This window comes from Alternaria novae-zelandiae (genome assembly GCF_023758075.1).
Source record: "Alternaria novae-zelandiae strain BMP 2774 chromosome Unknown scaffold_21, whole genome shotgun sequence".
Lineage (NCBI taxonomy): Eukaryota > Fungi > Ascomycota > Dothideomycetes > Pleosporales > Pleosporaceae > Alternaria > Alternaria novae-zelandiae.
The window spans coordinates 92631-105723 of record NW_026056981.1 but is presented as its reverse complement, the minus strand read 5'-3'; the positions used below and the strand labels follow the sequence as shown (position 1 = coordinate 105723).

Here is a 13093-nt window from a genome sequence, read left to right as displayed (position 1 = left end):
ATATGAGCGCTTGGTGATGAGGCTCCGCACCGCACATAGCAAGCTGCGGAAAGCGGGGCAAACATTACTAGGTAGAGAAGGGGTTCTGGACGCTAACGAAGCGCGGGGACTGGATTGTCCCTGAAATTGGCCAAGATTTTATCTCGCCCCCACGTCACGCTCGGCAAAGCGGCAGGGGCAAGTTACACAACAACAGTGAGCTGCGCTTTTCAGCCATCTGCAGCATCTTCCCTGTCATCAACATTGCGGGTTCTCGGACTCCTCGAAGGATACATGACGGTTGTTAAAACCATATAATTGAGGCGCCACAAAGCTGTCAGGGATCGGACTTGATACATGCCATTTAGCAGCTATGATTACAGCTTTCCTCCTCTCAGCCTTGGAGCTTTCGCGGCTCTCTGGCTGAAAAGTACCTACATTCGCCTTTTCTCTCCGACAAAGACAGATTTGTAACATCGTTTTCATTCGTGCTACACGCAAGTCCCAGCATCCGATCGCACCCTGGATAATGTCTCATGCGAGTGCACGATCAAGTGTTGCAGAAAGCAACGACGAGCAAGGCTCCAAAGTTAGTCATCTAGACTCATCATTACATGCGGATCCAAAGAAGAAGCTACTACTGTCAAAAGCCGAAACCGTACAAATAGCCCGGGCTATCGTGTTTGCTTTGTGCTTTTTCGCAAGTGCAGTCTGGTAAGATATGAACACATACGTTGAGTGCCTAGATTTACGGGCTTACCATATTGCTAGTCTACATGTTCAGCAATGGCTCGGTGTCCCTATGTATTGGCTCAATCGGAAGTGGTTCTATGCTTGGCAAGCAATAGTAAAGGAGTCTACTGCACTTCTTCTCCTCGGCCTCAACCAACGGATCGCTCCTTGCTCGGCGAAGATCTGTGGTGACTCAAGTGTTAGAGGCCAAATACGAAAGGCCTCTAGCGGTCAAGTTCAACTGGACTTTCCCAGTCGTCTCGTTTTAGTCGCCAATCATCAAGTACGCTAAACCTCCTCAAACATGGCATGAAATTTTGTAGCATAACTAACATCTCTAGATATATACGGACTGGCTCTTTCTTTGGTGGTCTGCGTATATCACTCGGCATCATGGCCATCTGTTTATAGTTCTCAAGGACTCGCTCCAGAGAATTCCAATCCTAGGTCCCGGGATGCAGTTCTTCTCATGGGTCTTCCTCTCTCGCCGTTGGGAAACGGACCGACCGCGGTTTCAACACCGCATGAGCCACCTCCAGGATGTCACGTTACAACAGGCAATGTGGTTGCTTATATTTCCCGAGGGGACGAATCTGTCAAGAAATACGCGGGAAATGAGCAGTGTTTGGGCGAAGAAGATGCGTATGCCTGACCTTCGGCACGTCTTGCTACCAAGGACTCGGGGCTTGCAGATCTGCTTGGAGGGGTTGAATCCTTCAGTGCAATGGATGTATGATTGCACTATCGCATATGAGGGTATCCCGTAAGTCGCTGTTCTACACTGAGTTTCTTCCATCTAACCAGGTTTAGTCCCGGTGAATTTGGACAAGATATTTACAGTCTCAAAAGTCTTTACATCGAAAATCAGAAAGCTCCGATAGCTCACATACACTGGCGTTGCTTTGATGTCAAGAGCATTCCTGTTGGTGATGATGGGGCCTTCGATCACTGGCTCTATGAGCGATGGGCTGAAAAGGACGAATTGCTAGAACACTTCCAGCAACACGGTTGTTTCCCTGCAGACGACGGCTATTTTGAGAGCGAGATCAGGATGAACAGCGTTTTAGAAGTTGCGCAGATCTTAGCTAGTGCACTCGCTGTGCTCGTGGTCTGGTGGGTCATGAGCACCATCATGTACGGCTTTAGAGCCCTTTTACTATCCAATACACAGTAAGTGCGGAGCTAGTGTTGTACAGTTAGGCGCGCCGATGGCAGATGTAGGATAAGGAAAGAGAAAGACACGTTATTGCGTTGTTTTGCCTCGTCGCTTAGCTCGTCCACGACTATCGCAAGGTAGAATCATCAACATAAGCCACACACTTGTTACGTAGCTACAATGCAGCGGGCTCAGTCTGACGAGCCCAAGGTAATCTCTCAAGAGCTCGAGAACTCTCAGCATCGCGCAACTCGTTCCTCACGCACATGCAAGGCGATATTGACACTCGTCCCATTCCAATCGCCAACTCTGAAAGCGCATTGTGAAAACCAGGCAAGCTCTCCCAGTAGATCGCTTGGGCCACGTGTGGCAGTGAAGATGAGGCTGATGACATCATGACACTCGCCAGTGTCCAATGCAGAGCTGATTCCAAGCCGAAGTCCTGCCGAAAATCGGCCAAGTGCCGGTGTGTACACAGCAAGGCGAGAACGACAGTCGCCGAAAGTCTGCCTCATTGTTCGTGGTGGTAGTGCGATCCGTTCATCCAGTGCGCATAAGGATGTTGCGTCGTAGGCCCTGTGGATTCGCCAAGGTTAGCACCCAGCAACGCGGGTATTAGTAGAAGTTTAGAGCGCTCGAAAGTCGTACATACATGTAAATCCGTAGCCACTCCCGAAAGCATAAGATGGGTCGTCTGGTACTCCAGAGCCTTGCGGCTCCGCCGATGCGCCTCCATTGCCAGGGTTGTTTGCGTGTCCTTGGTCCGCGTCGTCGAGGCCCAAATTAAGGGCAGCCCAGTCGATACTTTCCCAAGCGTTGAGATCGGGCTCGGCGACATGGTGCTGCAGCGGTCCAACAGGGCTGTTGGCGTCTTCAGCTTTCAAGGGCGCTTCGAAAAACGGCGCAAGCCTACGTACAAGACAAACTCAAGTATAAGCAAGCGAATGCATAGGCAAGAATGTACGGTCATCTAACCTGAGATTCACAACCCTGGCCCATAGCTGACACACAGCGTCGTTGAGCTTGTAGCTAACCCAGCCGCAGAGATGGAGTCGTTCGAGAAGCGCTTCCGCCGATGGGATGTCAAATTCTGCACAGGCAAGCGAGGTCTGATACACAAACCATGTGCTGTCTGGCGAGGGTTCCGCTGATATCGCACCGATGGAGAGTATCCAGAGTAGAAGGTCGGGACAATGCTGCCACTCGGTGCGAATAGTGCAGTTCAGGGCTTTCTCCAGTCGCTTGCTCGCTGCATAGTGGAGCAAATGGACGTGAGACTGTAGCTTAAACGCTTCGGTCGTCCGCACCGTAAAGATGAGTAGCGCAACGCATAGCGCGTCTTCGAGAGGAGTGACAAGATGTTCGTTCTTGCGCAGCCATGTTAGCAGAGAGCATTCCAAGACGCAGGCAAAGTTCTGAATATCGAGAGGGTCCAGAGGGCTCTCAGGATCACTGAACCAGACGTTCAGGTCGGCAATCAGGGAAAGTACCGATTCCACCAAGGCATTAAGTGGTTCTTTGATACCCGCATTCCGACAATAATCAGTCAGATGTTGAGAAATGCTCGATTCGTAGCCTGGTGGATGACGTGGAAAGCCTGCTGTGCTGATGAAATCCAATGTAGAGGGGCTTGGCGCTTGGAAATCGTTAATAGCGTGAGCGGTCGAATGCCTGATGCTCAGTAAGCACATGCCAAACCGGTTCTGGATAGAACGCGGAAGTAGAGGCTACACACCAAAGCATAAAGGCTTGAAGAATGCGATTCGTTTTGATTGCTCCTAGTCCACCACGCAGCTGCACCATTCTCTGCAGCCCCGTTCGATGGATCTCGAGTTGGACTGCGTGGTCTTCGTGTAAATCGAAAAATGGCATACGGAGACTCTCCTCTATGGTGAGTAAGTTGAACACTGCACCAATGTTTGCGTCCGATGTCCCATCCGGTGTCAGTATCGCTGCATTGACAGCAGCAATAGCCTGTGCTCGATGGTGCAAGATTGCATCGATGGTATCTTTTCCGAACACCCAAGCGTGCAGCGCGACCGTAGCAAGCAGACTGTGCATGAAGCCTGGATTACTTATCGCCGTGCCGAACCAGTCCGACTTCATCAGAGTAGAACGATGCCGGACGTCGACGGCAATGATACCAGGCGCCATCTCCGTGGAAACTACACGGTTCAAGTCAGCGTTTGAGTACCAACAATGCCGGGCATTGAGATGTTTGGCGCCATGCAATCGGATGCAATCTAGACTTCGCACTCTCAACGCCGTTGTACAGGGTTGTCGTGCCACGAACCCAGCGACCTGGAATGTCTTGATGGAAGGAGAGATGCAGGGACAGCCACTTACAATGCTTCAACAGTTCCGACACGCTGCGGGTTACTTCGACGGATGAAGTCCGAAAAGGATCGAAAAGCTGATTGTTTGGGTCTTCTGCAGGCGCCGCAGGCTTGACCAGCAAACATCTTTGGCAGAATCCCTCACCCGGGCGGCACAGGAAAATCTGACACTCTGGGCAAACGTCCCTCTTCGCTATCGCATAATCTTCAGACTCTGGGGAAGAAAAGTAATCAGACCTGTTCGCAACAATTGGAGGGCTTGGCGTCGCCTTGTTTGACGTGGACGCACATGTACTGTTAGGACTTGCGCTTTCTGAGCTTCCAGTTTTCCTTTGCTTCGCAGCATGTTTGCTTGTCGACCATGGGTTTTTCCTGCGGGCGTTCTGCATGACAAAAGAACGAGCATTGCGACGACCTTGGCGAGACGTCTTCGCTTGAGCTGCATCGACGAACAAAAAGTCTCGCTGATCAGACATTGTCGGTCAGAGCCACCCGGTCTCCCTTTGGTGGCTCCTTCAGGCCCTCCAGCGGTTCTTCCCGTTACAGAACTAGCAATATGCCGTATTGTCCTGTTCAGAGAGGATGTAGATGGTGGGGCTTAGCAGGGTGTAGCCGGAACGACGTTGCGCGTGGTGACTAGTCCAGACTTTCCCAGTCCATGCTCGCGGGTCAACATTTTGGTACCGACATGTGCCGTGACGACGTTGGGCTGCGGCGGTATCGTCCTTGGTGTTACTGGAAGCGATGGAGGGGCGCGAGACGTGAAACTATCAAGGACCCGATTCGTGTTAGGCTGCAGAAGCGAAGTCGGGTGTGACGGGGTGCCTGCGCCGATGCCAATCTCTCGAATGATGATGCAGCTGCGCCGTCCCAAACCCGTACGCCAGATAGTTCCACGACACGGTGAACAACGCAGGGTCTCTGTCTATATATGTAGACGATGGAGCTCGCGGGTCGCTGTTACCGAAGGATCAAAAATAGCACCGGCCACGGCCGGTGGCTAACGTTGCGTGATGTTTACAGGACCTGCTGTCCAGAAAACTGGAGATGGACATGAAAGACGCCACAACCGATGCTAACAGGAGCCGGGGCACGGTAGTCTCCTATGATACAAGGCAGACTCTCAAGCGTGGGCCCAGACCTTGTATGGATACTAGATCTGCGAATGTCGGTAGAATGACATCTGAGGTTCGCGATATACCAGGTATGACGCACCCCTGGCTTTCGGCGCGTTCGGAAATACTTTTTTGTCCAGAGTGCATGTTGGACCCCCGAACACACGTACAAATAGATTTGCAGTCCGAAAGGAAGTGAATCTGTCGGAATGCGGACCCGACGAGGACGTGAATAGGTGCAAAGCCGAGGAACAATAGAGGCTCCGGATCCCGGCACCTACTGGGCAAGCGCGACGGAACCGCGCGTACCTTGATGCTCGGAAGCTCTTTCAACAACCGCCATGCAGGCAGACGGCATTCTAGCAGGTAGGACATGGCTGCTTATTCTGCTGACTGTGGCGCTCGTATACTGACCACGTCATTGTAACATAGGCCTTTCGGAAATACCTGCGCATGTCCTCCACGCGGAATTACTCCGAAGACAGCAGGACAACGATGAGCGACCGGAATGCGGAAGCAAAGGGGCAAAGGGCTACTATAACACACCCATACATGTCTTCGCCTTGTTCTTAATACTCACACTTAGCACTGCGGGTTCGTACGTTTCTTCGCATACCTGCCAATGCACTGCTGACCGTCTCACAGCTTGCTCCTTCCCCGTGGTCGTCAAGCGCTTTCCTTCGATACCCGTTCCCCACCAGTTCCTCTTCATATCTAGACACTTCGGCACGGGTGTCCTGATTGCGACTGCCTTCGTCCATCTCCTGCCTACCGCCTTCGAATCCCTCACCGACCCATGTCTACCCCCGTTCTGGAACAAGGGCTACTCGGCCATGCCGGGCTTAATAGCCATGACATCAGTCTTTGTAGTAGTGGGCGTGGAGATGTTCTTCGCATCGAGGGGAGCAGGCCATTCGCATTCGACTGGCTACGAAAACTTAGGCCTTGACGATCACGCTGCGGCTGCGCGCCCGGGCCACAAGAGAAGCCATAGCTATGGGAGGTTCAGCAACGGCACACCAGGAGCGAATGGCCACATACCGGGCATCATGCTGCACGATGTGGAATCTTCGGCCAATCTCATGGCAGGCCGATCACCGTCCTTCTCTCTGGCATCGCCGATGACGCCTAATGATTCGATAAGCCGGAAGTCCATTGACGACGACAATGACTCAGATCTTGAGATAAGCAGGGAAGAGCTCGCCCGTCAAGATGAAGAGAACTCAGAAGACGAGTCTCGCCTGTTGCCCGGCCCTCATGCCCACAATCATGCTCACCAACCTGGCGGCGAATCCTCTGAAGATGTGGAGAAAACGGAAGCCCAGAACAAGAAACTGCTCTTGCAATGTCTACTGCTCGAAGCTGGAATCCTATTCCACTCCATCTTCATAGGTATGGCGCTCTCGGTCGCCACTGGCACCGCCTTCATCGTCTTCCTCATAGCCATTTCCTTCCACCAAACCTTCGAAGGCTTCGCACTCGGCTCCAGAATCAGCGCCATTCGCTTTCCAGCCGGATCGCCGAAACCGTGGCTAATGGCTCTAGCTTACGGGACTACCACACCCATTGGCCAGGCAATAGGTTTGGCTATACACACCCTGTACGACCCAGCAAGTGAAGCTGGCTTACTAACCGTGGGATTCATGAACGCCATATCCAGTGGCTTGTTGCTATTTGCTGGCTTAGTGGAGCTCCTTGCTGAAGATTTCTTGAGCGACGAAAGCTACGTGACGTTACAGGGGAAGCGGCGACTACAGGCCTGTGCCAGTGTCGTAGCAGGGGCGTTGCTAATGGCACTAGTCGGCGCATGGGCATAGTCTCCAACGTTCTCTTCTTGTATATTCTAAGCGCATCATGCATATATCTGGCGTTATGGCTGGTCACATGCAGGCTAGCCTGCTTCGTAATCATAATCACCAGCGACTTTCGCAGAAGCCTCGGTTGGCTTGATGTTGTTGTATAAGTGCGTATCGCCACATCTACGGATGCAATGTTACATTGCGGACTTGTCCGTTGCCTTCTGAGTTTACTTTTCGACCTCCTCTTGTTCTTCGGTGCTTCCTACTCTATACAACCCCTCGGCACCGCCGTCTCCGTGATCATTCCCGGTTCCAGCTTCTTTCTCCAGCGCTTTGCATCGCCTTACTAAGTCGCTCACATGAGCATCTCCGCTATTGTAGCTCAAACCAAGCAGTGCAGTCTCCAGGTTGTAGAGGTACTCTTTGTTCTCGCCACTCGGACCTTTGCCTGTGATAGAGTCAGTATAACAAACCATGGCATACGAGACACCTCAAGCAGACAAAGCAATGAGATAAAACATACTCCCCAAAATCTTCCTCGCCAACGCATCCGGATCCTGCGCACCCAAAAACTGCGGATTCTCCGGTAACCCAATATAAACCAAACACCTAACACTTCCCGCTTCCTCTCTCACGGCGATGGTATTAGTGGCCTTGATGCCAGCCCGCATGCCAGCTTCGGCTTCAGTTGGTTCGGAATCGTGCGGCGGAGACGTGACCTCTGAAGTGCTGATAGCAGGATGGAACGGTGTGAATTGAATCGAATACCCGTTTATCTCGCGGATATCGAGGTATTGGCGTACTTCTTGCACCTTGGAGGCTGGGATGTGGTATGCGGCGCCCCAAACGCGTTCGGTGGACTCATGCTGTTCCTCTTAGTACCAGGCCTTCTTGCATAGGCAGATCTGGTCATATAGCTGCAAGTCTCGCAGATCGAATGCTAACGAACGATAACTTACAGTATCCGTCAAAGTCTCCCAATGCGCCTTATCGATCAACGTAACAACGCGTCCCGGAGCTTCGGGCGTACCGCGGTGATCTTCACTGTAGCACCTCCGTATTAGCATTACTCCAACCCCGCTTCTCCACGATTCAGTTGGAGAGTCTCCATCCATACCTCGCCTACATACGATCGTCAGTCAAGAACCGTTTTTTATCGTACCATATCGTGCCATATCTGGCACCAGCCAAGGAAAAAACACATACCTGCCAAAATCTCCTCACGTATCCTTCAATGAAGCCGGGAATTCGTTGGTCTGTATTTCCACTGTCAGATCCAGGAATGCTCTCTTTGAGACAGAAGTCAAGATGGCATGTTTGCTTTTCGCCATGCCATGTTCGGGCCGTACCGTAGTGTGGCGGTGGTTTCCATATCAAGCTCCTACGACCGAGGCGTTAGCTTTTCGGCTAAACGTGTTCGAAACGCGTAGGCAGGTATACCCGTATCCAAAGATCCAGAAGTCGTCGTTGCTGCCGAACGTCTCAATTTCGTTTTGATGGTCCGCCATGGTCGATGATGAAAGCTCGCTGCGAATCCGATGTCCGCCTGAGGTAGGACAAGTCTGTTCTTAACGTTTCCTCAAGGTGCCGTAGTGCTAGATTATTTGTGGGGCTCTTTGCAAGGAACTTCGGGACGATAGGTAAGCAGTAGAGAGGCGCGGAACAGCATTTCGGGAATGATTGTCGTGTGAAAATGTTGGGTTGCTGCTGCGTTGGCAGCCTATATACAGACACTTATACGGATACAGATACAGATACAGGTACAGAATCCTACGATCCGCCAGCAGCCCGGCTCATGAAGAAACCCTTCAACGGGCCCATTGCATCGACTGCTCTCAATCCGAGACTTCGTAGCCCTACGAGCGGACCCGATTCGACGCTATACAGACGATGCAATTTATCGCACACGCCCAGCATTGCATTATTCTCCGCATACCGTTCACTGGTATAGCTCTCCAACGCCAACGTCGATCCGATGTCTTGTCCGGTCTGCACAGCATGTGATATCGTTCGTACAAGCGCGGCAGCATCACCTTGTCCTTGGTTGAGACCTTGACCTGCCAATGGATGTATGGTATGCGCGGCATCGCCAACCAGTGCGACTCGTTCACCAGTGTAGGTATCGGCGTGCCGCATTCGAAGTGGGAAGGACGCGACTGTGCCGTCTTGCACGTGTGCTACTCGCATCGGTATCGCGTGTTCGTCGACGGGCGTATGCTTCTCTCGCCATGCTACCTCCTCTGCCTGTCCGGACGAGAGGGTGTGTAGGTACTCCAGGTCTGTTGGCGAAAGTCGGAATCCCGCGTTGACCATTGCGACGAAATCGGTCTGTGACAGTGCTTTGAGCTTCGCAGCAAATTCCGGTGTGGTACTCCATACGAGTGTCGACATGTTGCCTGGAAGTGGTAGCATAGCGATTGGGCCGGTTGGCAGGAACCGCTGGTATGCAATCTTGTGGTCTGGACCGCCCCAACCTTGCCCTTCGAGCTTCAGACTAGCCACCACACCATGTCTGCTGTAATCGAAGCCTCGTGACTCGATGTCCGCAAATGTCCGCACGGGGCTGTTCGCACCGTCGGCCCCAACCAACAACCTAGCAGCCAGTGTCTTCCCATTGGACAGCGTGAGGATTGGCCACGACGAGAAGTCCATCTTCTCTGTATCCGTACCCAGATCTATCGAGTTGACCTTTGTAGATGTGTAGAAATCGACACCACCCAGTTGTTCGAGCCGGCTTAGTAGAGCGGTGACCGTGTTGACGTTTTCGATCATGTAGGCGATTGTTGTGGGCTGCGCCGGGTTACGGGGAGTGAGGAGAGGTTTCGCTGTGTGCCAATCGAAGGATATTCGCGCGTCGGTGACGCCGTCCCATACTTGCATCTCTTGGTATGGTTGCACTCGGGGTGCGTTGACATGCGCCCATGCTCCAATTTCTACACCGCGCATGTCAGAGTAGAACTGTTGGACATTTAACACGTTTATTCGTACCCTGCAAGTTCTTCACAGAAGCTGGAGTGAGGGAGCTGCATCTATTCGAAAAGCTCTCTAAGGTCGCATCTTGTGGTAGTCGACTTTTGTGTAGATCTTGTCCCTCGATGAGCGCAACTTTGAGCCCACTTGTAATCGGCGATGCTTTCAGTCCTGTCAGGAGACTCAAACCTGCGGGACCACCGCCTACGCAGACGACATCGTAGACCTCTGGCGCATTTGCGGAGCTCGAAGCAAACCTCCGCTGAGGCCGCAGATGGACCCAGACCGCCGATCGTGACGAAAGAGCCCTGGGCCCTCTTGGTAATATTCGAGGCGGCATCACGAGCCTTTGAAGACTATCGTGACATGGACGGATGTATTCGATTCGCGGACCGCGAAAGCCGGAATGGTGGTGTCATCACAGCGTGTTTGACATGTTTGCAGCCAGACACGCTAAGATTATGTCATCAAGGCAAGTCGCGTCGACCTGCCGCGACGTTAGCGCCGGCTTCTTCCACCTTCCAAGGTTCTCCACAGCCAAACCACAACCACATCTTTGCTTCCAATTGGAATCTTCGGACCTCTTCCAAGGATGCTTCTGACGACGACAACGACGACGACGACTATGACGATCGAAGGCATACACGTTCCATCGATGCTAACGGCTATCCAAGGTGCACCGTCCCTGCAGCTGATGTTCACACCCCTCAATTGATCATCTGGCCGTTACTCAGTGCCAGGAGCAGTCACTGTCAGTGAGCTACTCAGGACATTACAACATTCTCTGCGGTCTCTCAGGTTCTCCGCACTCGAATTCTTCGCAACCCGCCAGATTCATGTTTTTTGGTCATGCAGTATAACTTCCGTCGTGGTAATTATGACGAGTATGCCTGTATCCTGCAGGATGTCGCCCGTTGAAGATGATAGGCACGGTACTTTTCACAAAAGTCACCACGGCAGCGGTCTCTACCATGGCACTGATGTGTGACGGGTGACTCTCATAGGCTAGTTTTCCCAGGAACGCTCGGGGTGCACGCTGCTCTCGCGTGCGTGTGCAGCGTGCAGGACCTTCTTATCTGCTCCAGATTGCTTCGCTGGACTTCCAAACTGCCACTAACCACACAAAATGTTGTTTAGTCAATTCCGTACGATTGCATCAACAATCTGGTATCTTTCAATTGAACATCATTGGTGGAGTTCATTGGTACAAGTGAAAGACTTTGGTCATTGGCGGCACCAGCATGTTCTTGCTGATCGTACCGTACTTATTGCTAGGCTATTAAAGTAATAAGAGTCATCCGACTATCGAGCACTGGTATCGGTCAACAAAATTCTTTTCTGCTTCGCTCTCATTGTCAGCTCTGCCATCAGTTTCTAGCTTTCCAATGCTATGACATCTCAAGCACCTGGAAACACACCTCCCGACGAGCCTTGTGTAATTTTCAGCATCAGCGAAACAGAAGTGGACCCGGAATTCTTCCAATTACCATACCCTCCAAAGCTTTCATTGAAGCGACAAGTGTCGGAATCATTCCTCCAAACGCGTGGCTACATCAAGAAACAAAGAAGAATACACTCGAGCAGTCGTGAGACAGCGATCGACTGTCCTTGCTTGCCACCGCCAGCGTACAACATAGCCATGACTGGGCCCAGTTCAAACTTCCACAGTGCTTACTCTACCCTGCCTACCACACCCCCTACACCCGAAAACGAAACTCATCCACGAAGACCATCACAAGTCACCGAGATCATAGAGAAGGTCAACGCAAAGCTTAGGCGTCTCTTTGGTAGTCGAAGGGGATCCGTCGAAGATGTACACACATCATTCAACGCTACTGTCAGCGAGCGACCGAGTGTGTTTCATACGCTGAGTGGACCACCAGAGGAATCGCATATCCAGCGTGATCCCGGAGATGTCGTTGGGATGAGTGTGGCTTCCCTACCCAATGTAAGGGAATACTTTCATGTCAATGGCGAAATAGGCTTGGCTGCTTCCACATCACTGCTAACTGATACTCCCTTTAGACAACGTTCCAGGCGAGACGAAGAAACACCATGCAAACACAGTCGAACTGCGACTTACACTACGATGGAGATGGCGAACTGGAGCAGCTTCATAGCCTCCAGTCTTATAGTACGCAAAGTACGAGATACGGAGGACGAAAGCGGAAAGACTCCCAATTCAGCTTTAGCGATTTGTTGCGACCTCGACGATTCAGCAAAGCAGAGAAAGGCAAGGGACGGATGGAATACGATGAAGAAGCCGGATCAACCTCTCAAGACCAACTCCTCCATACTGATCGAGAGACCTCATCAGATCCAGTCAAACTCCCTCTAACGGAATATGGGACTTTGCCTCTTGGACCATCTGACCAGCATGCTGGCCCTTCAACGCCGTCGTCAGCTGCAGTATCACCGATGGAACAAACCATACCCATAAGGCCCAAGCCTGTCATACCATCAAGGCAAACGCCAACAGCAAGAAAAGTGAGCGTGCGTCTTGTACCACCTACACCTGCGCCTCCACGTGTTCAGCGGCGGTCATCGACCAGCTCCATAGCCTCCTCCTCCTCGGTTTCTAGTTTCGACTCTACCAACCCAATGCCGATAGCAACCAGCATTTTCCTCCAACGCGCACGCGACATCGTGAACACAGCCACAATCGAAGTAGGTGCAAACGGGCACTCCCAACCCATCTCCATCCCATCTTCACACCGCAACAGCCGCCGCTCATCCATAGTCCCAGAAGGCTCAGCACGACCTCTAGACGACTCCCCAACTCTGCCTCCATCCCTCACCTCATCAACAGCCGAGCTCCTCCGTCATGGCGACCGCCCAGATACAGCACCTTCTTCACCCTCTCTCGATCCTACTCTTGTTCCTTCTCTGGACACCATGCAAACCCTGCATCTCGGCCCGCCTCAACGAGCTCTGCTCCAACGATCGGTATCGAGTAGTTCATCACGCATGTTCCACGTCTCCGTCGAGCATCTGTCTACGCCTACG

At 52.2% G+C, this 13093-nt stretch overlaps 4 protein-coding genes across 4 annotated transcripts; 1 reads left to right on the top strand and 3 right to left on the bottom strand.

The window, feature by feature from the left end:
• Positions 1–2493: 2493 nt before the first annotated feature.
• On the bottom strand, positions 2494–3610 carry J4E88_008798 (uncharacterized protein; the record flags this gene model as incomplete). Its single annotated transcript, XM_049402406.1, has 3 exons — positions 2494–2776; positions 2843–3538; positions 3603–3610. The coding sequence occupies 3 exons, from the start codon at positions 3608–3610 to the stop codon at positions 2494–2496; spliced, it is 987 nt and encodes a 328-aa protein (XP_049251643.1).
• Positions 3611–5659: 2049 nt separating this feature from the next.
• On the top strand, positions 5660–7135 carry J4E88_008797 (uncharacterized protein; the record flags this gene model as incomplete). The annotated part of the gene is made up of 3 exons (XM_049402405.1): positions 5660–5684; positions 5751–5912; positions 5964–7135. 3 exons carry the CDS (start codon positions 5660–5662, stop codon positions 7133–7135), a joined length of 1359 nt encoding a protein of 452 aa, XP_049251642.1.
• A 209-nt stretch (positions 7136–7344) lies between these two features.
• Positions 7345–8625, bottom strand: J4E88_008796 (uncharacterized protein; the record flags this gene model as incomplete). Its single annotated transcript, XM_049402404.1, has 4 exons — positions 7345–7565; positions 7641–7983; positions 8077–8161; positions 8558–8625. 4 exons carry the CDS (start codon positions 8623–8625, stop codon positions 7345–7347), a joined length of 717 nt encoding a protein of 238 aa, XP_049251641.1.
• Positions 8626–8887: 262 nt separating this feature from the next.
• J4E88_008795 (uncharacterized protein) lies at positions 8888–10063 on the bottom strand (the record flags this gene model as incomplete). Its single annotated transcript, XM_049402403.1, has 1 exon — positions 8888–10063. One exon carries the CDS (start codon positions 10061–10063, stop codon positions 8888–8890), a length of 1176 nt encoding a protein of 391 aa, XP_049251640.1.
• Between the last annotated feature and the right edge of the window lie 3030 nt (positions 10064–13093).